General features: G+C 42.1%; 1 protein-coding gene across 3 annotated transcripts in view; it reads right to left on the reverse strand.

The window, feature by feature from the left end:
- Positions 1-172: 172 nt before the first annotated feature.
- The window catches only part of BCL2L13 (BCL2 like 13), a 45,177-nt gene continuing 19,224 nt past the window's right edge, over positions 173-26,125 (reverse strand). For 2 of the 3 annotated variants that reach the window (XM_082044174.1, XM_082044175.1), the window contains exons 5-7: positions 25,396-25,465; positions 19,525-19,668; positions 173-6,950 (exon numbers count right to left, since the gene is read on the reverse strand). In XM_082044174.1, coding sequence (XP_081900300.1) covers positions 6,138-6,950; positions 19,525-19,668; positions 25,396-25,465 — 1,027 coding nt within the window. In that variant the 3' untranslated portion in view covers positions 173-6,137. The remainder of the gene's footprint in view (positions 6,951-19,524; positions 19,669-25,395; positions 25,466-26,125) is intronic. The other variant, XR_014183213.1, reaches the window with a different exon arrangement.

Consider the following 26,125-nt stretch of genomic DNA (forward strand, 5'->3'; position numbering starts at 1 on the left):
GTTGTTATCAGTTTTTTGTGCAAGTTCTTATGGCATTCCTTTAATTTACTACTGCTTATGATGCAGCAGCAACAGGGATAAACATAAGCAAGATTTGCTTATGTAAAACCACCTTTTTTGGGGGGGCTGCACTGAGTGAGGGGGAGGGAGAAGCACAGAAGTAGTCTACACATTGCTTTTGAAAACTGTACCATTTATTAAAGTGCAACCTGGGGGCATGGTCTTACAGCAGTGTCCTATTAGCAGAGGGGAAATAATGTACATACCCCATCACTTCAACTGAATATGGAACAATGAAGCTGGAAAGAACTTTTTTTTTTTAAGGTGGAAACACTGTTGTTAACCAAATGGCACAAGAAGCTTTAGACAGTTTTCCCCAAGTGGGCTGCACTTGCATATTCAAAGGAACAATGACCAGTTCCTTGGATAATGGGTGACTTGAGGACCAGTCAGGGTCTCTTCCCCTGGGTAGGCCTCTTGAGAACAGAATCTAAAATCCTTGCAAGTCCTTCACAATCTGTTTACACCCAGCAGAAGCCTCGTAGAAGATATCCCCTAACATGCATGCTTCACCCAGTCCCATTAATCTTTGCTACTTAACAAATCAAGTGGCATTCTTTTGGTCTGAGTGGGTTTTTGCTCTGCACTTGAAGATAAGCTTATAACCTAAGTTAAAAATGGGGAGAAACCCCCTAAAGGTGTAGCAGTAAGATGCATCCTCTGCAGCTTCTTCTGTCCAAATCAGCTGTGTTCTTTCCCTTCCCTGCAGATACTGCAGGGAGATCAAAAGCAGCTTCCACTGGAAGCCAACTGTAGTTCCCCCCACTTCTCCAGCACAACCACAGCCCTCTAGCTGGGAGGAAGCAAGTCAGCCTACTTAAGACACTGAGAGAGGCTCAGCTTGAAGTAGGAGGGAAAAAAAAGTGATAAGGTTGAGTGGCTTTGTGATGTATTGGTAACACTACAGCTGACCCCTTCCAAGAGGGTGCACTTCTCTTTCCCAGCCAAGTACAACAGGCAGGAATTTGCTTCAGGAGACACAAAATGAGTGAGTACCTGTGCCTAGAGTTAGCCCTGCTGTCCCTGCATGGCAGAGGCCTGAGAGCTAGCTCTACCAGTGGCCAACAAAACCCCCTATCCCTTTTTTTATGGCAATGCAGAGTATGCACTTTGAAGCACAGACACATACATAGAGTCAAAGCAGTACTATTCTTGTAACCTTCCCAGAGCTGAAATGAAACTGACCAAGCCAAATTAAAGTTCTGCACAGCTCCCTTCACTAGGGAGGGGAGCTAATGTGCCTCACCCCTCCAGGTTTCACTGCGAAACCTTCTCCTGCTGTGTAACCTACTGGAGTCAACACTACTGTTATGTGTGTCTGCTCCTGTTGGGCTACATACAGGTAGATGCGTTGACCTTCAGTACATTTCATGTCTGGAAGGACACATTCTACTGCAGATGTGGGCCCCACCAGGCATGGCAGCTGGGTCTGTGTTCACCCCTCCACACACACCCCCTCCCATACTTCACAGCAAAAGAATCTAGTAATTACATTTAAATTCTGTAGCATGAACTTGATTCAGTTCAGTGAATGGGATTCTATGCTGCCAGAAGCACTTCTATTTGGTTTTTTTTTAATGCTAAAATAGCAAGATCTACCTTAATAGGGCTTTGTTAGTACTGCCACGGTGCTGTAGGTGAAATAAAATGTAGGGAAGGTTTATGACCTCAGGTTATTTTGTCTAATACAATCATTGCAATGAAAAAAAGAACAAACTTCAGAACCTCCCTTGTTCAGTACTAATGTGAAATTTTTTCATTTGTGACCATTAGAAAGCATTGATTAGTGTAAAAATACAGTCCAAAGTGTTAGCCCAGCTGTGGTCAGAGCGATGGGAAAAGGAAGGAAACTATTCTGGCACCAGAACTTGCCATGTGCAAGAGCACTCAGCTCTACAGCTGCCACCCAGCCCTTGAGCTGCAGGTCCCTCAGTGGAGCACCCCCCCTCCCCCCCCCCCCCGAAAACAGGATGAAAAGCCCTCACAAACAGCAAGGATGGATTCTTGGAGTAGTCCAGTTGCTCTTCAGAAGACAGGTTAGGAAAGAAACAAACTGCAACCAGCACAGCAACAGGCACTTCCCCTCCAGCCAGAAGTTAAACTCTTGTCTAGAACTGGGTGCAATACTAGACAGAGAACACACACTGCTTTGCCTGGCTCCACGCCGGTGGCGACTGGTCAGTGCCTGGCGCAAGCAGCAGTGTGACTGAATGGACAGAAGGCTGCAGAAGCTTTCTTAGCTCTAGCTTGTTTCATTGCGCCCAATCAAGTATTGTAGATCTAAGTTCTTTTCAGTATTTTTTATCAGCCAGATTATCCCCTTGAAAACCCCTACTCAGCATCTACCCGGGCTGACAAGAATCAAAACCTGAAGTTTTTCAAGCTGCCTCTCTGTGCATGCCCAGTAATACTCTGATTTAGCTCTAGCTGGACAGCTTGGCCCTGCTGTGCCCACTACAGCTCCCCAGCCTGGATCTTGTGATATCTGGGGGACTCAGGAGGAAGGAGACCAGGCTCTTGCACAGCCTACTGCTGCAAGAGACAGTGAGAGCTGTGCAACAAAGGGATTCTGGGTTTCAGTCTTTGCTTTCAGCCTGTTGCGGTTCCAGGATCATTTTGCACACCCCAGTGAGCACAGGCTAGAGTTAAGCACAACTGAAATTTAAGTTGCACCTTATCTTGAAAGCCTTTTCCTTGACAGCTCCTGATTTAGCATGCTACCCACTGCAGTTCTTTTGAGTATTTAACCCTTTTTTGTAGATCCAGTCCTCTGCTGTTTTAGCATCTCAGCTTTAGGGTGTGCTGTAGACAAGGATAAAGTGAAGAAAGTTTGGGTCTAAGGTAGATATTTTATTAAGGTACAGGCCACTCGAGGACAGATATTGAGGCACTTTTGGGAAGGGGATAAGCAACACAAGTGAGAGTAATTCTATATGCCCTTTTGAAAATATATATAGCTACCACCTTTCCTCTGCCAGCTGCAAGACATCCACTAAAGAGAGAGAACATCACACAGGTTGGGGTAATTAGACCCTGCAGTTTATGATTACTTTTAATATACTTGAAGATATAGGTAAACACCCTTTCATTTTCTAATTCACACCTATAATAGAGCAAGCAGCCTGGCACTCAGGTCTGTAAAAACACTGTCATCTGAGCTGACCCACCCTTTGGTGATGTCCGCAGGGCCTGTCCCAGCTCTCACCACTGGACATCAAACTGTAGAATTCAAGCCCATAGCTGACCTTTTTAGCTAATGGAGTGTTCCCAGAGGAAAGAGACGCATACGGTACATTTTCTAAATGCGTTATCAGTGGGGTGGGGGAGAAGAGGGTACAAATTCTTGTGGACTTGTCAAATCCATAAGACCGTCAAATGAGACACATAAAGGGACCAAGCAACCAAATCACATGGTGCAGCTGATACTCCATTAAATGTAGCAACACCAAACACAAGGCTTCCACTCCACCATGAAAATACTTAACGAAACAAAGTAATTTGTTTTCCTTACTACTGCTGCCACCCTCTCACTGCTGCGTGTGGAAGAACATACTTTTTAGTTAATGCCCCACAGGGCTCCTTGTGCCAAGCCAGGGACTTGGTCCCCAGCCAGCTTGGATTTATTCTGGTCTATCCTGTACCCATCTCCTGCACTACTGACACAGCCACATATGGAGAAGAGCTAAAAAACCAACCAGCTGTCCTCCTCCCCTGCCCCTCTTTGTGCACAAGTTATCCAGAATGTCAAAAAAAATTATCCATCTCAGCTTCAGAGTGCATGTGGGTACTTCTGTGTAACCCACTGCATTGTTACAGCTGGGGGATCTTACTGGGCAGAAAAGCAGTCCTTGTCATACAGGAACAACCAGGTACCCTCACAGACCATAGCAATAAAATGCTGTTCTGACACACGACGCAGAGCTGTAAATGTTTGTGCACATCTGTGACAAAAGGAGCATAAAGACACTTCTCCATGTGAAGGAAGCTCCTGTGAGGTGCCGGGAGAGGGAACCGTGGCCGGGGGAAGGCAGACACCAGAGAGTCCATGGTGTGAGGAGGTCCCAGAGACATGTTCTGGGCACACAGCACAGCAACGAGAGAACCAGCAGAGCACCAGGAAATGGCAAATAAAAAAATAATTCCATTTTGTAACATGATAAAGGTTTTTTTTTTTTTTCTGTTAAGGCCAACCTGTTACCTTTTGTATTCGGAAAAAGAACAATCGATGATCCACAGTTAAGTCCAGAACTCCAGAGCTCCTGAGTTCAGTCCACGGCAGCACTACATACATGACAATCCTTCCTCTCATTATTCAACATCACACACAGAGTTCAAAATCCAAGTTGTTTTCTAAAAAATCCACTCTCAAAAAGCTTAAACAAACAAACAAAAATCCTCATAATCTGCCAGGTTCTTAGTGACTTCCCAGCATCCTGTGATATGGGTGGGATAAGAAAATGTAGCAAGAATATAATAAAATAGAGAATGTGCTAAAGTCTCTTGGTTCTCAGATCACTTAAAAAAACAGGCTCATTAGGAGACATACTCTAGATAAGGTTATTTAGAAATAAAGTACCTTGTCTTTGTGCTTCACAAAGAGTAAGCTTCCTGTAAGCCCACATTTCAATTTTTCCATTTTCCCGAGCTCCCTCTCACCTACCTCCACCTGGTCTAAGCCTTGGTGTCAGCACAAACCCTCAGAGATGCCTCAGTACTTTTGCCTGGAAAGCCGCAGGTCTTGCCCACGGAGCTGCCGCAGGGACACGGATACAGAAGCGTGCACTGGAAGAGGAACATTTATGGTTGGATCTGATGGAACTAACGCATACAGCAATACTCAGAAGGCTTCTCTTCACACACATTTAAAGCGTTGCGAGTGCAGGAAGAGGGATTTACTTTTTGCCCCAAGTAACCTTCTCATCATTTGTGAACCTGTAAGTTTAGTTAATTGCAGATTCATAGTCACAAAAGAAATGGCACTGAACAACACTCCGCATCAGGTCATGACCAGGCAGATAGAGGAGATGTTTAATGCTGCTTTGCTCAGTTACTAGAATCCATTGCTTTATGTATTGGGGATTCTGTCACAGCCAAGACCAAGTTCAGACCAAATATACTCTGTCCTTAACCTGGGAAAGACAATAGAGGGTGCAGCGTGATACAGGACAGCAAGCACTTAACTTTTGAATTGCACAGGAGGCATCAGCCCCACTTCCACCTAGTTTTGCCATATCTTTGCTGAATCTACCCAGGTGTCACGAGTACTGATCAGTACGGTGTCCAGCATGGTATTTGTGGCAGGAAAGCGGGCTGGGCGGGAGCAGAGCAAATGGATTCTCAAACCAGCAAACAGCAGTGTCCCTCCCACCCTCCTGGGCAGCCGAAGCGCTGTCCTGCTCCTCTTCCGCAAGAACACCGGGATGTTCAGAGATAGCACAGCTACAGAGAGGCAGCATCGTTACAGGATGGGGCTCCAGTTAAATATTTAGGGGCCAAACCAAAACCAGTGTGAGCAAAGAGGTAAGAATAAGCACTCTCCCACTGGGGCTTCAGAGGAACCTGCGAGGTTAGGAGGAGCAGTGCTGTACCTGAGAGGAAGCTGAAACAAAAGGGAGACCAGCCTCTCGCTACAGGACTGTTTGTTAGGGAGGGCTTGGGGGCACGATGGGGAGTGACAAGACAGCACAGCTGCAATGGCGGTCAGTCGGAGACACCAGAAACTCCAGGGGTTGGCAGCAGCTGGCTCTCCCCTTCCCCTGGGGATTCTCCATTCCAGTTCCTAGAGTACAAGCACCCTTTTCTTCAGCACCTGCACTTAGGTTCTTAAATTTGCAGAATTTATTATTATTATTTTTTTAAAAATACCCCTGTACTTTAATCACGAAAAACCAGTCCCCGCCCCAGTTCTACTAAAAACATGATTGTCCACAGCTGGAGGCTTCTTGAACAACCTCACCCCATCACCATTAAGTTACTCAAATGTCCAATTAAACAGCAGGCAGCTCAACCTTTAGGTAACACAACTACAAAAATGGGATCCTGCTCTCTTCTCCCTCCCATCTCCTCCTCCTCCTCCGTTACTTTTTTCTAAGCGCCAGCGCTACTCCGACTGCTACAGCTAATATAGCTACCGCAGCAGCCCCACCGTACAGCAATATAGATTTCCCCTCCGGCAATAAGATAGGCTTCTCCTCTGCAGCAGAGGATTTCTCTTCTATTTCTTCCAAACGGGCCTCTTTCCCCACTTTTTTTTCCCCTGGAAGCAGTATTTTCTCAGGTTCTGGTGCAGCCTTTTCTTCTGATGGGGCCAACTTTGGGACAGGTTTACTTAATATGGGGATTTCAGGTTCAACAAGCTCTTCAGCCACTTTTCCCTTTTCCTCCTGTTTTGTATGAAGAAGTGCAGAGGAATGTGCTTTTTCAACAGAAGCAATTTCAGCTTGAGGTTTTGCTTCCTGTAAAGACACAGGGGTTTCTGGAAATGCTGCTTGCACGGTCTCTACAGCGACAGCTGACACTGCTGCTTCCTCAATCCCCTCTGGTATCTCTTCCTTCTCCACATGAACAATATCTGAGTTGGAAGAGTTGTTCTCACTCCTTTCTTCACCTCCTCCGTTGCTGTCCAGGCTTTTGACTTCTTCAGGATCCATGGCCACTTGCTGCCAGGACTCAGGTCCCAGGGAGACAGGCAGGCTCTCCGTGTGCCAGCTCTGGCTCGCTGACAGGGAGACGGGCAGGCTCTCCGACTGCCACGACGTGGTCACTGTGGGGGACTCTGGGGGGCTCACCTGTCCCGAGTTGTCGCTGGTCAGGATGTAGATGTCATTACTGTCCTCTGCGATCAGCCCAGGGTACTCCTCCTCTTCAGATTCCAATGTAAAGACTGTCCCCTACGAAGGAAAAGGAGGACACAACACGTGAGTGATGGCTTCTGCATTACCTCCCCCGTACGGGAAGGAACAGGACACTGGAAACTTGGTGGGGCTGGAGGAAAGACGAGAGGGCCTCTGCAGGAGCAGCAGCTGCCTGACCTACATTTTGGAATAAGAAATTAGAAAACCCAGCTGGCATTTCCAGAGAACAGAACCACTTGTAAGAGCTCTGCTGGGAGCTCTTCCCTTCCCTGACATTACTGCATCATCAAGTACATCACCAAAACATACCGTGTGGGCGTTATTAACCAGAGAACAAGATACCGAAGTCTGAAACCAAACTGAAGAAGAAAGCAAATGCAGGCACATGAGCCCAGCTGAACACCACTCCTCCATTCTGTGCAAGTGCTCCATATTGCTTGTCCGTTTTCATCTAAGAGTGTTTCTCTTACATTAATTTTATCACTTTTCCAGTACTTTTCTACTCTGTACCAACAAGCTGGCATCTACAGTAGTTCTAGTATTTTACAACAAACGAGTTCAGTTATTCTTACATGAGTTCACTTTCCAAGATTGTCATCATAATTTTGGCCGCACAAGTTAAAACAAAAAAACAAGCGCAGACATGCAAAGGTGCTGTCAGGGCTTGCTTTTATTTAGCTAGGAAAAGTCTGTAGGCACCCTAAAAATTTGACAGTGGGCTCCAGCTGGAGAAACTGCAGGTGTAAAATACCGACTGATTCCTCCTTACAGAAAGAACAGCGTTGTTGATCCTGGTCATGCATGGACTACTAAGTATGTAACACAGAAGAGACCTCCTTCCAAGGGAAAGAGTCAAAAAAATGAAGTGCAGAAAAGAACCTAAGGTGGGTGTGATACCAAGAACACAAAAACAAGAGACAGGGGCAGAGAGGAACCCCAAGTTATGCCATACAACAGAAGTCTGTGAAACCATCAACAAAGATTCAATTACTTTCTTGCTCTTCACGAAAATCACTTGAACATTTTGTCAAGAACTGCAGTGCTAGGAGTCCCTTCTGTGCAAATTCCTCATTCAACCACTAAGCTTTCCTGTACAGTCCCATGATAACATGAAGAAAAAAAAAAAAGTAATACCTATTCGTTCTCTTTCTTCCTTCTCCCTTCCACATGCAACAGTTCTCCTCAAGCACTTCAAGCAGTTGTCCCCCTCTTTTTTAAACCCTTCCCAACACCTGCAAATGTGGGGGTTGGTTCTGCTCCAGTCTCCCAACGATGACTGCAAGACACCTCCTCAGCTGTTTCATAACTTTTTATGGATCCACACAGTTGTCTCTGTCAGGAACTGATCCAAGTTGAAAACAAACACAGTCTTTATTTTGCTGAGTTGTTCTGAACCCTGATCAGCATCAGCATGGTCCACTGAGCCACCCCAGTGTGCAAGTGTGAGCAGGGATGGAGCAGGGCCAGCAGCTGCACCTGCTCGCACTGATGCCAAAAGAGCCGCAACAATAGCAGTGCCCTGCTCAGGGAGCAGAAGGAAAGGAAAATGCATTTCAGCTTTGGTAACTCCCAAGTATCACTTAATTCCTAATCTGTAAGGAGTTCAGGTCCTGCAAGTCCATGGTTTCTGAGTAGGCAAACTCCCCACAGAGACACCAGACACACTGCAACTCCTCACTTCCCTAGAAGGGAGCAGGATCTCCACAAAAACACACACACCCCCATACAAAAAAAAAAAAAAAAACGAATACTGAAAACCCACAAAGCAAGCTGGCAGGCACAGGAGAGACAGCACAAACACTGCAGGTCACTGGCAGGAGCTGCAGCGCGAGCAAATGAAGCAGGAGTGGACCCCTGGCAAAAGCATGGAACTGGCACCTGAGAGAGCTGTGCAACTTACAGCAGTAACACTTCTACTGTTGAAATTATTACCATATCAATAAACTTTGTGAAAAAGGGTCAGTGGAGCCTGAGTTGAGTATGGGAGTGAGGTTTCTCTCTCCACTCCCCCAAAACACCTTGCCATTTCGCAAAATTTCATGGACCCATTCCTGGAGATTTCTACACAATGGTGCAGGCTGTAGTACAGGACAGCACTAGGAATGTAGGATTTTGTAATATATTTTGTCAGGGGTGGGATGTAAATCTCATCTTCTCAGCCTGTGGAATTTTGGGAGATATTTGTGCATGAACAAAGGAATCTCATAGAACACTTCAAAAGGAACTTTTCTTCCTAAATGCCTTTAAATTGCTTGGACGTGGGAAATATCATCCAGCTTGGTAACATGTTCAGAAACTCTGAAATGATAAACAGAGTTCCTCAGGGGAAGGATTAAAAGCGATCAAGCTGTTCACTAATCACTTAAGCATCACCACGCAGTCTTGATTCAGGATGAAATAAAAATGTACAAAGCATTACATTTGTGAAAATGTTCTAACAACACACACATATCAACAAACACAAAGCAAATTCTGCTCTGTGAACAGTGACTGACAATTCAAGACTCCAGTACCCTCTTGAAAGGCACATTTCACTAGAAGAACTCAATTTTTTTTTAAATGCAGCTCAGGCCATCAAAACAAAACAGAGCTCCATGACCCAGGCGGAAGCAACCAGCACTGCAAAGGGTGTGCAATGGAAAGGAAGAGCTAACAAACTTAAAACAGAGGTTAACACATCTAAAGAGATCAAATACTGAGCAGTGTAGGCAAATACTGAGCACAGCACATGAGGACAGGACTCCACACGCACACAGCGCCAACCTGTGCTGTTCCAGCACATGCTTGAGAGCTGCACAGCAGGGAGTCAGTCCCTGTGGTGACCTTCCACCACCCTATGCTGAGGATGGAGAGGCAGCCCGCTGCCCACACACTCCGAGATTGTACATTCACTCCTTTGATCATCAGGATGTTGATGAAGTATCACAGAATCATAGAATGTCCTGAGTTGGAAGGGACCCACCATGATCATTGAGTCCATCTCCTGTCCCTGCATATGACAACCCCACAGTTCACACCATGTGTCTGAGGGCTTGTCCAGTCTCTTCTTGAACACTGTCAGGCTTGGGGCTGTGACACCTCCCTGGGGAGCCTGTTCCAGTGCTCCAGCACTCTCTGGGGGAAGAACCTTTTCCTCATGTCCAATCCAAACCTCCCCTGGCACATCTTCCTGACATTCCCTTGGGTTCTGTCACTGGTCACCAGAGAGAAGAGATCAGTGCCTGCCCCTCCTCCTCCCCTTGTGAGGAAGCTGTAGCCACCATGAGGTCTCCCCTCAGTCTCCTCCAGGCTGAACAAACCCAGTGACTGTAGCTGCTCGTCATATGGCTTCCCCTCCAAACCCTTCACCAACTTCATAGCCCTCCTCTGGACACTCTCCAGTAGCTTTATATCCTTTTTATGTTATGGTGTCCAGAACTGCACACAGGGCTCCAGGTGAGGCTGCAACAGCAGGAAATATTGTCACTGTAATATAAGCTAATACTATCACAGCAAATTTTTTATTTCCACAGGTGATACAGACTTAGAACAGCAATTAAACAACAAAATAAGTGGGGGTAAAACCTACAGTCTCATGATCCTCTATCCTACCCTCCTCTCTGCTCAGTTCTGCCCTTTCACAAGTCAAAATGTATTTATTTCCTGTCTGCAGCACACATCACAACAAGCCAGACTATGTGATCTGTCACTAGTGAAAAGAGCAGGGACACACACACCCGGTAACAGCTCTTAACATACCACTGGCAGTGTATGTTTGCTGCTGTGATTGCTTCAACATCAAGCATATACAAAATATTCCACAGCCACACTTCTATGGGCTTGTGAGTGCTGGTGATTGTAGCAAGCTTCTTTTTGATAATGAACTAAAAAAAGCACCAACTAGGGACATACTCAAGGCGGCCTACATTCCCCTGAACTCGTATGCTGTGCAGTGGCAAAAGCCACGTGCCTTTGAGCAGTGACTCAGCAGCTCACGGTAGGGAGGAGGGTAGGGAGGAGAGAGCCACCAACAGTCGGTGGGGACAATCGGGTAGAGGGACTGTGGTGAGATTTAACACACCCGGATATTCCTCAATACATATTCCTTCAGCTTCTGCTCTGTTCCCGATCAACCCATCTTAACTTGTCCCTTTCCTCTCATAAGGAAAATAAAAGTTGGTCTTTAGAGGGAACCCACATATTATTTGACCATGATAAAAATGAACAAGTAATAGAGACAAAGTACCACCACAGCTACTACATGGACTGGTAGCTGCCCAGTCCCAGCTCAGTGTGATGTAAAGCTAGATCCTCAGCAAGTTAACAAACAGATGTGGGGGCAACATTGACATACAAGGATCAGGCACTAGTTATTCTAGTTATTCCCACATATCAGGGCATTTTTTAAAGGCCACATGCTTTGCTAGAGAATGTTCACTGGAGATAATTCTTCTCACAATACAGGTAAGATCTGGGCATATGCTGAGGGTCATGTGCAGGATAAACTGCTTTGGAGAGGGAAAGGAAATGAAGGGATGGTAACACTGGGAGCATGGGCAATCCTCAAAATTTCAAATACCTAATTAATGTGTGTACCAACACTACACACCCACCCTGCCCAGGCACCTTATTGTTCCTTTTCCCACGCAGATTGCACTGACCTCAAAAGAGTTATCAAATGCTAGCTCCCTATAAATCAGAGCCTTATATAGCCTGGCTGGTTCCTTTTTGTCTTTACAGCAATTTAACTTCCATGTCAGTGCCTTGGGGACACAACTCTCCAAGCCTGAAGAGACAGATCGCCCAAGGTTGAGAAAACTGGGGGAAAGCTAACACACTGAATGCCAATAGGTTATTGCACTACTTCCTCATTAAAAGCTTATAAAGTTTTAATTGAAAAGCCAGACAGTAATAAGCATTATTTACAATACATGATTAATATTTCTTGAGCTCAATTAAGAGTTAATTCAGAAAGTCAAGAGGATAAAGCCAGGATTTTGTGCTGATTCAGCTGAGGTTTGCACTTTTTTGTTGTGGTGTTTGTTTATGGTTTCATTTGTTTGTTTTGCGGGGTTTGTGTGGGTTTTGTTTGTTGTGTGGTTTTGGTTGTTTGGTTGTAGGTTTTTTGTTTTGTTGGTTTTCGTGGTTTTGTTGTTGTTTTGGTTTCTTGTTGTTGTTTTGTTTGTTTTTTTTTTAAAGCAGCTGCAGTAAAAACTGAATGACATCTAGGACAAGTCTCTTGATTCATCTACAGATGTGACCCAGAAGCAAAGCTCCCACAGACAGATTAATTCAGGCCAGGACAGAACATGTGGAAGGATTTTTAATAACCCAAGGCCTTATATAAGCCCTACTCTTTAGATTTGATGGTAAATACGGAATGCATGCAAGCATTCCTTTATCTGCTTTGTTTATTGTAAACAGATAGTCCACTGCTGCAGACCAGAAAAATCAGAGTTCCTCTTTTTCAAATTTGAGATGAGAGACTTGCAAACACGGAATGCTCTTCTTGATCCAGCATACTTACAGAACCATGTCATATATGTCTAGAGAAGCAGGAGTAAGTCCCTCAGCGCAGCACCCAGCCACTCCTGATCCCAACCACAGCCACTTGAGAGAAAAGCTGGCACAAGTTATGATGAGAAGGAGAACTGGAGGGTTCCCCCTCTTGGCTAGAACACAACAAGGATGGTTCACAGCATGTGATGCAGTCTTGAAGAGAAAACCAACTCAATTCTGTCAAGGTGGCATTTGCAGACCTCAACAAGGAGCTCTGGAAGTCAATCACTGTCCTCAACCTATGGGCTTTGACTGGTAGAAATTTTCCACAAGACTATATGACAAGTGACAGAAAGCACTGTTAACAAATGTGCTAGACTAGCCCTCAGGATCAATTATGGCTGTTATGCTACAGGGTGAGCTACACTAAACAATTGTAAACTGGTAACAAAACAATGAAAAAAATAGCTGAAAGTTCCTCCAATAAGTAGAACCCATCAGTTTAGATACAGCTGTGGTTCTCTAAGTGTCAGTAATCTGAACTTTGCTGAAAATCACTCTCAGGAGTGGATTCAACACTCTAACAACCTGTAACATATAGTAGGAAACTGCTACTTAAAAACACCTGCTGAGTTTCAATTATGATTTAAAGACAGTGAAAATAAAAACACTTGGAAACTGACTCTCATGATGACTGTGCTATTTTTCATAGTTTTGTAACAGGTCTGTTATTAATTGTATACAAACATGCTGACATGCTAACCATAGTTGTTACTTCTGCTTAATAGCAAAAACTTTAAGGACACATAAGAAAATGAATATTCTTATTTACCAGTATAATACTTTCAGCCTGATTTATGTAAAGCTGATTCTGGAGGAAACAGATACTCAAATCAAAATTCCAAAAGTAACTCTTTTTCCTATATGAATAGTGGGAACAATAGCACATACTGAATCTGTAAAGGAGACATTATTAGATAATTAATGGAAAGAGATCACCAGTAAGGTGTCCAACAGAACCTTCACTGCATCTTAGAGAAGACCTGTAAGCTCACCAGATACATGCAATTTCACTATGTCTAATTGCTGTGGACGCTGTGTGTTATTCTTCTGGGGTTTGGTTTAGTTTTAAGTGTTCTGAAAAGCCTGACAGGTCTCTCTGATTCAACTCTTAAAGAAGTATAAACAGACAGGTTACAGTTAAGTCTGTTCACAAAAGGAATGATGCAAATAGGCAACTCATACAAAACTCAACTCCAAAGACGTTAAAAAGCCCGCAGAAAAGCTATACAGCGCAGCAAGCCACCCATGCACCCCAGATCTTGGTTTTATCCAGTAAAAGCAAAAATTCCGTACAGAGGTCAGAGAAGAGTATCACCTTGCAGGAAAAATATCTGTGTTCCCTGAGCTCTTTTTTCCACCCTGAAACTAAACAGACCCAAATAAAATCCCCAAGACAAGGCACACCTTGAGGAAATGCTGGCAGAATGCAAACGTTCCAGGAGAGCAATTATTACCATGATAAAAAATTCAGAACATGCAACACAGCTACAAAGTTTTTTATGTGCAAGTAGTGGCTTTATCTGGTAACATAACTTATGACAGAGAGAAATGAGGTTCAATCATGACTTTCCTCACACCGACAGTGTCGTAGCCACAATATGAGTCCTAGGAACCCATCAAACGCATTTGCAATTAGAATCTTGTGTCTGAAAAACAAAATACAAGGAGTGATGAACTGGTCCGTGTTTGGGGATCCCAAGAGATCTTCCTCTGGGGAAATAAGCACATTTCCCGCAATAACAGATTTCCCCAGAGCTTGGAAAGTGCTCGTCACGTGATTTCTAGCCATAAGAGTGGAGCAGCCGTGTACTGGTGAAGGTGTACAGGCAAAGGCTGTGCCTGCAGAGGGCTGCTGGGGTCGGGGCAGCTTCACTGCCGTCCGCCCTGAGCCTCGGTCTGCAGCCCCGCTGTGCCGTGCCTCCTCAGACCTGACAGCACTACCCTGCTAATCCTTCAGAGAAACGGATTATAAAAGGGGCAGCTGGCAACACCCGGATCTAGAACAGTACATTAAAAAAAAAAACAAAACAACAAAAGTAACAAAAAGCTCTCAGGCATTTATTGTAGCATTCATCTTGGTGAAACTGTTGGGATAGGTGGAGCCATGAAAAACAGAGCAGAGTCCACAAATGAGACTGTACTTTTTATTAAGGAAAAAATAAAATTAAAAAAGGAAAACAAGTTATGTGAAACAAATCAAAGCACACCGATATTGCAGCCGCTGTTCTTATCCCCTTCAAGGAATGATTTGGCTGGATCAGCCTGCAGAAATGATCCTATTCCCTCCCTTGCCCTCTAACATCACCTCTAGTACCTGCAGAGAGCCAGCACCAAAGCAACGCCTTGAAGGTTTCAGTGTTAGCAGTTTAAAGTAAATTCAATTATTTAGAGACCACTGCTTCAGATAGACTGATTTGAAGTTGTTGGAAGGGAAAAAAGAAAGGAGATCTAGTTGCTCCTTGACCATTTAAGTTCCTTCTCCTTCAGCCACAATGCCTAAAAGATAAAAAAAAAATGTACTACTGTACCAAAGAAGTTACATACAAATAAAAGTGGATGTTTCACTGCCGTGGTCCATGATAAAAGCATAAAGTATAATTATTTTGAAAGGAAAACTCCTTTCTAGGACTTCTCTGATTGCCCTTTCATGCATCTCTACCATATTAAACTTAACTCTCCTCCAGCGGAGCATGTGCCTCTATTTCTGCATTGTCATTCTCAAGGCAGACACCTGGACTGCTGCAGGAGGAGATTTTAATCTCCAGTAGCGCAAACTGACTGCCTGGCTTCCCCAGGATGACAAGTGTCTCTTTACTCTTTTTCTCCTCCAGATTGTTAACAGACTCTAGTATATAGATTATACAGCAGCAAAGAAAATGTCAAAACTGGCAGAAAAGCCCGAGACAAAATACTGGAAACAGAGAACAGCTCTTCTAAGGCTGAGAAAAACTGTAAACATTAAGTGTATTTCAAGCAAATTTAGTTTTTCCTCTCTTCAGCATGGGCAAATAACTAGTTAAATGCAAATCCAGATCTGAACATCATTAAGACAAGAACCCTGGAAAGGCAGTGACAATTTCAGCTACAGGTCACAAATACAAATACCGAGGGAAGAAAGGTAATTAACTGAATACCAATAAACACCGATTGCATGTACTTATTTCACCTCTTCCAAATAAACAGAAAGCAGATGAGCTTGTAACATGAATGTGAATCCGAGAAAACAGAAAAAGAAGCTAGCTTCCACGTAATCTTATACTTTTTCTCCTGATAGACATTCCCAGACTATTTCAACACTGATGAAATCTAACCATGGAAAACAGGATCCGCAGAGCTTGAGAAGAAATATATTATTGGGGAGGAGGGGTAGGAAATGAAGAGGAAAAACATCCTTACCAAGTGCCTGGCCTTACTGTGCACTTTTCCAGGAGACCAAGAATTGCTTCTGATGCAGCAGCACTCAGCCCTGGAGAAGTCAGAGCAAAACAGGAGGGGAGGTACGAGAAGGGAAGGGAGGGGAGAGGAGGAAAAGGGAGGGAAGAAGACAAAAGGGGAGGGTAGAACATGTACACTGCATGGCTATTTGTTGAGCTGTAACATTGCTTTTGGGAAAGAGGAACGAAGCTACTGCTTAAATCAGGCTGGGAATTGGTTTGCAGTTATGTTTCAAGGTAAGGGAACAAGATCTTAGAGTGACCATTTGGGCTCAAAACAGAGTCAGAAAGAAGAAATGTGTGTCTCCACACGTGCTTATTTAGAGAAGCTGGAATACCAAACGTGCTTTTTGCTCCGAAAGAGATATCATACTAAAACTTAAGCACAGTAAATGTAAGAGCTGCAGACAAACCTGTCACTGAAATTAGTGAAAGAGGGAAGGCTGCCCAGGAGAAAGCAAGGTTTCCTTGCTTTCCTACAGTCTTCCAAACTCAGCCTGCATCCACCTGCAAATTTAAGAGACTGTAAACTAGATGGAGTAGTCATTTTATCTCTTAATTCACATTTAAGTTGCCAGCTGCATCCAACCACAATATGCAGTACACTGCAGACATTCCTACTTGGAAGACTTTCACCCTAAAGCAGTAAAACAGACCAAGGGGAAGGGGAACAGCATATACGCAATGGCCAGAATCATAGTATCAAAATACTGGATGCACTTTAATGTAAAAATGTGCCAACCATTCTCCCACCACCCAACCACCTAGTCCCACCCTACCATGAAAAGTTAGCTGAATTACAATTGTAGTGCCTGAAGGAAGAATGGGAGAGGAACACTCATTGTTTCAACAAATCATTTCATCACCACATCTCTGCAAGACTGGGATGAAATATCAAAAAGCGACTTCGCATCTCAAAGACTCTGCCTCTTGTATCACAAATTTCCCATTCCTTACAAGCCATGCCAGCTTCTTGAAATCTACAGCATAGCTATCCAATTTATCAAGCTTTATTCCGTTGAGCTAGCAATTTTGCTTCTAGTTAACTGTTGTCCACCATCCTCAACCAGATGCTTTCCTGGAGCCACAAGACTCCCATGCCCACAAAACAACCTGAAGTCTTGCACACATGCAGAACCTTGGGAGCTCTTCCAGCTGCACCACATCGTGGCTGCACAGCATGACACAGCAAGTGGTCCCACCGGATGACACAGCTCTGCAAAATTCTGACTCCACAGATCTGCAGTGAGGCCTAGGAAGGGCTCAGCTGACTGCTTCAATCCAAAAGGCTTCAATCCAAAAATCAAAAAAGGTCCCAAATTACATGGTACCAAGGGATGAGATGGCACCAGAGACACTACAGAATTTTTCAGGTCTGCCCCTGAAAAGCTGATTCCTGTGACGCTCTCCTCTGCTCCTGACCCATGAAAAAACAGACAAGCTGTTCTGGTATCTTAGTTTCAAGTAAACTCTTAACAGCTGTAGGAAAGACCTATCTGCACACCGTTCCAGAACAACACAAAAATCGAACCTCTTACTGTCACAGCAACATAATTTGCTGCAGACTTGCAGGTTTATACATTGCCCTCAAGGCTCTAGCAAAGTATTACTGACAACCTGATCTGGCACACAGAGCCCCTGTGGCAGATGCTTATCTTTAAAAAATGCAAACCACTTGCCTGATGGCTGACAGCCTGTCAGGCAGCTCTCCCCTGAAACACGCGCGCCCAGCTCCCAGCACTGCCATCTGCAGAACACCATCCCACAAATTCGGAAGAGACCAACAAGCATGTCACTCAGTACAAATTTACGTTTTCATTACAGAGGAAAAAAATAAAAAGGCAATAAAACCATATACTGCTTTCCTCCAAGTAAAGCCACAAACTCAGTGTGTCCCCAATCCCATTCCCAGAGCAACTCACAAAGAGTTAGTGCAGTTCCATTAATTTGGCTGGAAAGGATTTTCATCACCTTGTCTCTTTCCTCTCCTCTTCTGCTGTTTCAAAAATAGCTCTGGCTTGTTTGCTGTACTGCTTATGTCAGTCTGATTTTATGCCTGACTGGATGTATACAGACAAGCTCGTAGCCCATTCAACACCGACTACCCAGATCTGTACATACATGCACAGTCACACAAACACAAAGCACAGTCCCCTCCCTTGGAGGCCATGCTGGAAAGCTGCTTGTTTGCAGAGGCTTTGCACTGTATTAAGTATGTTTATAGCAAGCCTCAAATCAGGGCTAGAGGACAGATGGCAGCCTTTTCTGACGTTGGGAAAAAAAAACAAGGCAGAAAAGCAAAATAGCACTAACATCCCTCTGTCTTAAAGCTGCAAGTAAGGACCTTCTCTGTGATGAAAAGACTTTGAAATGCGAGTGCATTTCGCAAATGACCTAAGGTCATTGGGCTGCATGCTGTTAGTGTTTCTGCCCATTAAAGACAAACAATCCCTCCCAAAGGCTTTGAAAACTATTAACCCTGACATATCCAGGAAGGGAAATGATATAGGTACAGATGTGCAGAAATTCTAGAGCAAACTATTCCTAAAGAAAAAATCAGGTAAAGTCATGAAATATGAGAAGTTGTCTGAATGAGATTTTTCCTACTAACAGTTTTTAATCACTGGGTTTTCCTAAAGAGCTTTTCTTTTTAGAATAAATCAACTTGCTGGAGCCATTTGACTAATCCCAGATTAATTCCACTAAAATCTGGCATCCTTCCCAAACCCTGAAATCTAAAGCTCAGCCTCCTTTAACACAGTTCTACCTTCAAGACCCAGCTCACAGGCTGTGAGCTGTCTCTGTGATGTATTTTTAAATGAAACTTTTTCAGCATGCCATGACTCAGGAACATTCGTTACTATGAACTGAAGATTTCCACAAGGAAATGCAGCACAAAGAAATCTTGATTGCTCACTCTATCCATGTTCCCATATAGCTGTAAAATCCAATATGTATTAGCTATTTTATCGCTCATTATAAAAATATATTAGCACCTACTGACACTTCTGTATGAAGTGCTCCCCAATTATATATCTGGTAAAAAACCCTCTGAAATGTAAGAGGAGAAAAAAAAGAAACATAAACCATTTTCCAGCAGTCACCAGAGTACGAAGATAATATTAAAAAGAGGAGCCTCTCAGGCACAGTATCTCTTGTTACAGGTGTTTGCTTCTAAATGCCAATCTGTATGTATATTAACAGCAAAGAACATACAAACAAAAGTTCACCATATCACAACAAAGTAGCATCTTAACACACAGTGTATGAAAACTAGTAGTTATTTGACATCTGAGGACCTCTTCAATTCCAAGGGCAATCCAACAAACCAGACATGCAAAGAGCTGGGGAAATTGTGGAGTCCAACCACATAGGTCTTTAATGTCAGCATCAGAAATGAACCGGTCAAAGTTAGTTTACCTTGGGGCAGAGAGGTGAAAGAGATGACAGCCCAAGATCCCTTTCCAGCTATAAGGTCATGACCTCCTGCTTTTTTTTTGCTTTTTTGGGGGGCATTCCTGCTCTCATCTGCTTACTTCTATCAACTCCTCTTACCTTCCACTCCTATGAAGACTAGTATCACACTTAGAAATAAGTTTTGAACAAAGGATGAAAATTAAACATTGTCTTCTTACCCATCCTCCTTGTTGAATGATATAGTCTGCAGAATAGTCTTCTAGATATGTCACGCCGAAGTTCACAAGTGCACTCAGTGGTTCCTGGCCCCGTCTGGTTAACTCCATCAGAAATTGTTGTAGCAGAACCAGAGGTACCAAGACCTTCAAAAAACAAGAATTGCAAATAAATACAGAAAGCGTTATTGATGCTCCTGTGTAGGTAAAACAGAAGATTTCATGTGGTCCACAGAAAAAGTCTGAATCTATAAGTCCAAAGATATCAGAGGCTATACACTTCATTTTTGTGAAGACACAAGGCAGAAACACAATTCAATAAAAAAGCACTTAATCTGATAAGCAAAACACCACAGCCTATCTGGAGAGTTTCACAGAACAGGACTGCAGGGCTTTCGTAAGCCCCATTTTTTTCCAACACAAGATTCATGTAAAGAAGCAGAAGAGGTCCAGAACTTGCTACCCCAGAAGTGGAAAGATGCAGCATTATAGTTGGAAGGGATATGCATCCAAATTGTATTTAAACAGCAAACTCATACACATTCTTGAACAGATGCATTGCACTAGACAGCAGCCTCTTTCAAAGTTCACACTTGGCTTTCAGACAGGACAGAAAAATAACACCTCTTCCAGCAGCACAACATTACAGACATGTTTAAAATGACAAACACAAACCCCTCTCCACATTAAACTCTCCTTTTCTGTGCCAAATTTAACACATACAGAATTCCCTCCCTCATTTCCTACTCCCATTCCTCCTCCCAAACCTTTGGTCTTTAACTGAATGCTTAGCCTTAACCCAAATGTGAATTGCTCTGAAAGATGCAAGATTATGTGAAGCCACCTCCTCCATATTATACAGTTCTAGACACTTCCTTCTGAAATTACAGGTTTGGTTGCCTAAATAACATGGAGTTGAAATTTTAAACTCTTAGTGTAGTCTCCCAGAGCATGCATGTGACCCTCTGGGCAAAGGTTATATGCAGGGCTTTGCAAGTCCAAGAAACTGGTATGAACTGAAGTCATTAGCATCTGAAAAAGCACTATGATAGAACAGAAAAAATATTTTTAAGTTTTACTGCACCTTGTTCATGACATCTCCATTGCACATCTATTCATTATGCAAATAAGAATATTGTTTCCCAGCTGCACAAGGTAGATGCAGGCTAATACTACTGCTCAGACTGAACTCCAAATGCCTCCTTCCTTTCCCAGTCTCCTCCTCCTTCAGCCTGATTTTCTTGTCTGTAAATATCCTCCATTGCTATTCCCAAAAGTCACAGCTTAGGATGCAAAGCTGGAGGAAGACAAATCGGAAAAGGAGGCTGAGTTTGAGATTTGTACTAAATCCATGGTGGAGTCATACTGAGATGGACCACTAAGAACAGATGAGACCTTAAAAATGCCTGTAATCTGCGAAATTTAAGATGTTCCAGCTGATTAACAACTGAGAGAGTCCAATACTAAGACAGACAGGTTATAGTACTGTTCTTCTGAGACAAACTGTTAACACTGTAGTCACTTAACTAGGAATGTCATGATGTTTGAATTTTAAAAGTCTTGGGGTTTTTTGAGTGTCTTGTAATGAATCTCAACTCAGAGGCAGAAGAAGGACAAGCTTACAATGCACAATGATAAGGAACAGGTCAAGGTGAGGTGTCAGAAGAAACTTCAATCCTTTTGGATCCCAAAAAAAAGCATGCTGGCAAGGCAAGGCATCTTTCAGAGGCTTTGGGCACACCCACATAGCTCTACAACAGCATGAACACTGAGATCTCAAAATATTTGACATTTACTTTAAGCTGGAGGCAAGAGAAACAAAGGCAAAAAAAAAGGCTGCTTAGGAAATGAAGGGAGCTCAAATGTTGGCATACTGAACATGACTGTTCCCTTCTTCCTTTGCCAACTTAAATATCTAATCCATCCACTCCTCCCAGATTTAGCAAGCCTCTGCAGGCCTCAGGAGCAAGGGACCAGATTCTAACTCTAATACCCAGTCCCATATAGACCAACAAACACAGCCTGGTTTTCCCTTCCCACTGAAATTACTGATGCTTCTTCTACCTTTGAGATCAGTGGGAACAGGAACAGATTTGCATGATACTATCCCTAAATCCCAAAATTCATGAAAGAAATTACTTTCACAGTTATTTCCATAAAGGTTAACAACAGCTTTCTGTATGTAAGAGTAGCTATGTGAATGGTGACGAGATTTAACTAGACCAAAGTAAAAACATAGCCTTAGCAATTCAAAGCAATTGCAATTCCCTCTACCAGTACACCTGGGAAGGAATGCTAGGGGTTATTTATATTTTAACTGAAGAAAAACTTACACCATATCAAGCACAGCATGCCAGAAAATAGTTGGCAGGAGAAAACGTCTATGGAATCATTAAAAAAAAACAAACAAACAAAATTTCCTATGAGAAGATTTCTCATTGTGTAAATGAACGATTTCTGTCAACTATACTATTGCAATCCCATAGTACAACATTACAAAAAAAATATGAGGAAAGTTCAGAGGTTTTGAAGAAGCTACATCCAAAGTAATTAATACTTCAGTATACCTTTTGGCTGTTTCAACATAAAATTCATCTAATTCTTTACAAGGTTATTTCTTACATTTTTGTTGTTATTATTCCTTGGCTCCATTAATGAGTTAAAAGGGCACATTAAGATGACTGCTAACCTATTGACCAGTTCAACTGACTCTCAATACCAGTAGTTTTTATTCTTTTATCTGATGCACAACAGTGGGATTATGTCTTTTAGAGTATGTATATAATATAAAACTTTTAAGCAAAAAGCATAAAAACTCTACAGTGGAGTATTTCAATTTTTTATTACAGAAATATATTTTTACCTAAGTTTGAGGTGGTTTTGGTTTTGTTTTAACGAGAGTCTTATTTCAAACACAAGAATCGCCCTTTTCTTCACAGATTCTAACACTGAGCCTATTATTTTTACATCACAATCTCTGAGAATTACACTAAATAATTTCTTTCCCTGATTTTTTTTTCTTTTTTATGGAGAACCAGTATTCCTAGTGTCTGTGGGTAACCTTCATTTCTGTGGAATATTAATGGAAAAACCGATGTTTCTATGTATTATTAATAGTTTACCCTGCAATATTTCCTCATTCAGATAGATATTCATGTTTTAGTGAATGAAAACACTCCTTTCCATCCCATGTGCTAGTCAGTTCACCAGATCTCTTCAGCAGCTCAAACATACCACAGCACTCTGGAAAAGCTCCATGTTTTTAAATGGAAAAAAAAACCAACCCAGCTCTATTTATACATGACTTCTTTCTGCTCCTGCTTGTCTAATGAATAGGTTCTTTGACAAATGGTATGACTAAAAATGACACCTTCCCAATTGTAAACCAGAGACATCAAGCCTTTGTTCACATGCACCCTCCAAGCAGCTGATAATCCAGTATCTCCCAGAAGTATGTGCTTACCTGTATGACATGTGGCTCATATACATAACATCAAGGAAGATTTGCAAACACTACTTTGAGTCTGCTTTGTGCCACAGAGATACTGGGCCTTTAAGGCATCAGTGTGACTCTCTTGAGTGCATCACATTCAATAGATGGGGCTTGTATACATACATAAATATATATAATAAAATATACCTACAACAGCAAAGGCTCTGAAAATTTAATTGAGATTTTTATATACTAGTTCATAGGCTTCTGCAAGAACATCTTGCTGTGCAAGATGCCACCACTGAGCACAACAGATCGAGCTTATGTGTAACTTAAAACACATTCCATCTACTAGCCTCGGTTGTTTTATTTCTTCTAGTCTGGATCAAACCACAGCCTTGATCACACAGAAGTCTGTCTGTGGGAAGGCTTTCCCATATTTGTAATCCTTTGACATCTGTCACAGCTACTGTGCATCTTCAATTTCTGCTCCACCCAAGAAACTACAGGATATGCAAGGTCTGTGAGCATAAAACTGGGAACAATTTATTATTCTGTTCAGCTAGCTCAGATAGTTGTATGTTTTCTTATTAGTCGTAAAAGGGAGTAAGCTTCAGTTATCCCTACAGAGTCAATTTAAATACACATCCTTCAGATTTCACAAGCTTGAGGCCAGCACAGCCTCACATTCCTGCTTTATGCCTGCTAATTAGACCCAGCACTATGGCTTTTTATAGCTACTTTTAAAAATTGTTTTTCTAACAGCTTCTTCTTTAGAGTGAAAATTAAATGAGGCTGAGGTTGGAGGAAAGATACCTTGATCTCTTCTGTTATAAAATACAATTCCGATTAAGACAATACAGGAATTTAAAAGGAAATGAAACCAACACAAATGTATTCCATCTCCTCAAAACAAGTATTATTAAAGGAACTGCTAGGCATTCCTAAAGCATCAAACTACCACAAGAACAATATAAACAGATGCTATATTATTCTACAAAATTTCCATTCTGGTTTGATTGTGGACTATGACTTTTGTAGCAACAAATGTTACAGGTAAGCAAAGATGATGACAAAGGCAGCTTCTGGATTATATTCTCAATCCCAAACTGAAAATCCACTAGCCACAGGGGCTGCACACATGCAGTAGCAATGGAGGCTGAATCACAAAACCCCAAATATGGCTGATCCATCTACCCAACATCTTCAAGAGGAGTGTACCAAGAGCATATGGAGACCCACTGGGCAACTGACAAAGTCCAGCCACCTCCTCCCTTGCCAACTGAGCCACAATGACCTGTTTTATGCTTGTTTTTAGTTTTCACTAACTTAAAAGTAAAATGTGCTACCTTAAGCCACCTTCTTCATAATCAGATTTCATGGTTGTTTAAACGAAAATGCTGGGAACCACAGGATGATAAACTGAAAGCACACACACAATAATTATAATTGCTGCAGTCATGGGCAATAACTTGTCAAGCAATGTTTAATAAACTGCTTTGACGGTGCCTACACTCTTGGTTAGATGACCAGTTTCTGAAGTAAGCAGGGAAATCTAGTTAAGGAAAAGTATATCTGAAAAACAAAACAAAACAAAAAAACCCAAATGTAAAGCAGGAAAAAGGATTTGTTATTGCCTTTTAAATTTAAGACTAAATTTTAACTCTCAATTTGTGATTAAATTTGTAAACAGTTATTTCGTTCTTTCATTTTTTTCTGATGCCCACTGAACACATCAGAGAGTAATTAAGATGATGAATTTGAATGATGAATGAAAGATAAATCTGAGAACAGTAATTCTACTCATTCTACATTATAACTATTATGAGGTTATGTTCTTAAAACTCTTATAAGCTTGTTCTTATACAGATTAGCATTTTATTTTAAAAAGAAGCATTATAACATTTGAGATAACTACTCCTGGAATCAGGTAGGGACACCATTCTTAGGTTTTATGAATGATTTACATGTTGTGAAGATATTATCAATTTTTAGTTTCATTATGTTTAACATTTTTTTACATATATTCTGAGCCTGGGATGGGAGCAAAGAAACAGTAGATAAATACTATGAAAACATCTGTCAGAATTCATTACCAAGCTGCTAAAAGAATAAATTTCTCTTGGCAATTTAAAAATGTTTCATAATTATTGTAAAAAAAAAAAAAAAATGTCAAGCAGCAACTCTAACTTTTCCTTTTACTATAATGAAGGAAGATTGACCTAATATTTCTATTAGACAACTTCTAGCTAAATTATCTAAAAACTATGTATTATGTCCTCATGCACCATTCTGAGAGTGAAAATTAACATTTCATACTAAAAACAAGTGGGTTCTTTTTATTCTTGTTCCTCTCTGAAGCATAACTGTACCTAGTAAAAATCATTGCAGATATCAAATAGATGCAAGAACTATCAAAGGGAAATACACTTATTTAGTACCTTGTTCCATCCACTAGCATGAGCAGCTGCTTCTTGTGTGCGCTCTCGATATTCTTGGTATGTCACCGGCCTGCAGAAGTTAAACCAACACTGAAAGTTATAAAAGGAAACAAAAGAACAAGAATAAAATAAAAATCTCAGTTTCCAGAGAAGAAAATATTTTCACATCTACTACAGCAAATAATTTTCAAGAGCTAACAAGTCTCACAATTCAGAACATAAAACACCAGCACCAGGCAGGATCAGGAAGGCATCGCCTTTTCCCTGTTACACAATTTCATATCATTGGTTAAGTGAATTTCATAATAATTTGATAGTCTACAAAGGACATTAGGTAAGTAGCTTCTCTGATATGCTACCAAAATTTCTAAGCTCTTGCATGTAATTTGTTACAATCTAAGACTTTAAAGATAAAAAATTTCACTAAGAAATTCACATTTGAGATAGAGGTCAATGCAGACTCAAATTTGTGTAAACAATATAGACTATGAACCAAAACAGGCTGCTTGACCGCTTTAATATTATGTTACAGTTTAAGCCTTTATTTGCAAGAAACAGCACTTTTGATCACAAAACCCCCTTCCTATTTCAGTAGATACCTCTGTTTTAGATTCATCACATCTCTACTTCTCTGAATTGGGATGATGGAATTCCCTCTCTTCCATATGCTTTCCTCCCAGATCAGATAGTATCTTAGAGTCAGTAACAACAAAGACTTTCTGCTGAGTGA

Source organism: Streptopelia decaocto (genome assembly GCF_964273445.1).
Source record: "Streptopelia decaocto genome assembly, chromosome: 1".
Lineage (NCBI taxonomy): Eukaryota > Metazoa > Chordata > Aves > Columbiformes > Columbidae > Streptopelia > Streptopelia decaocto.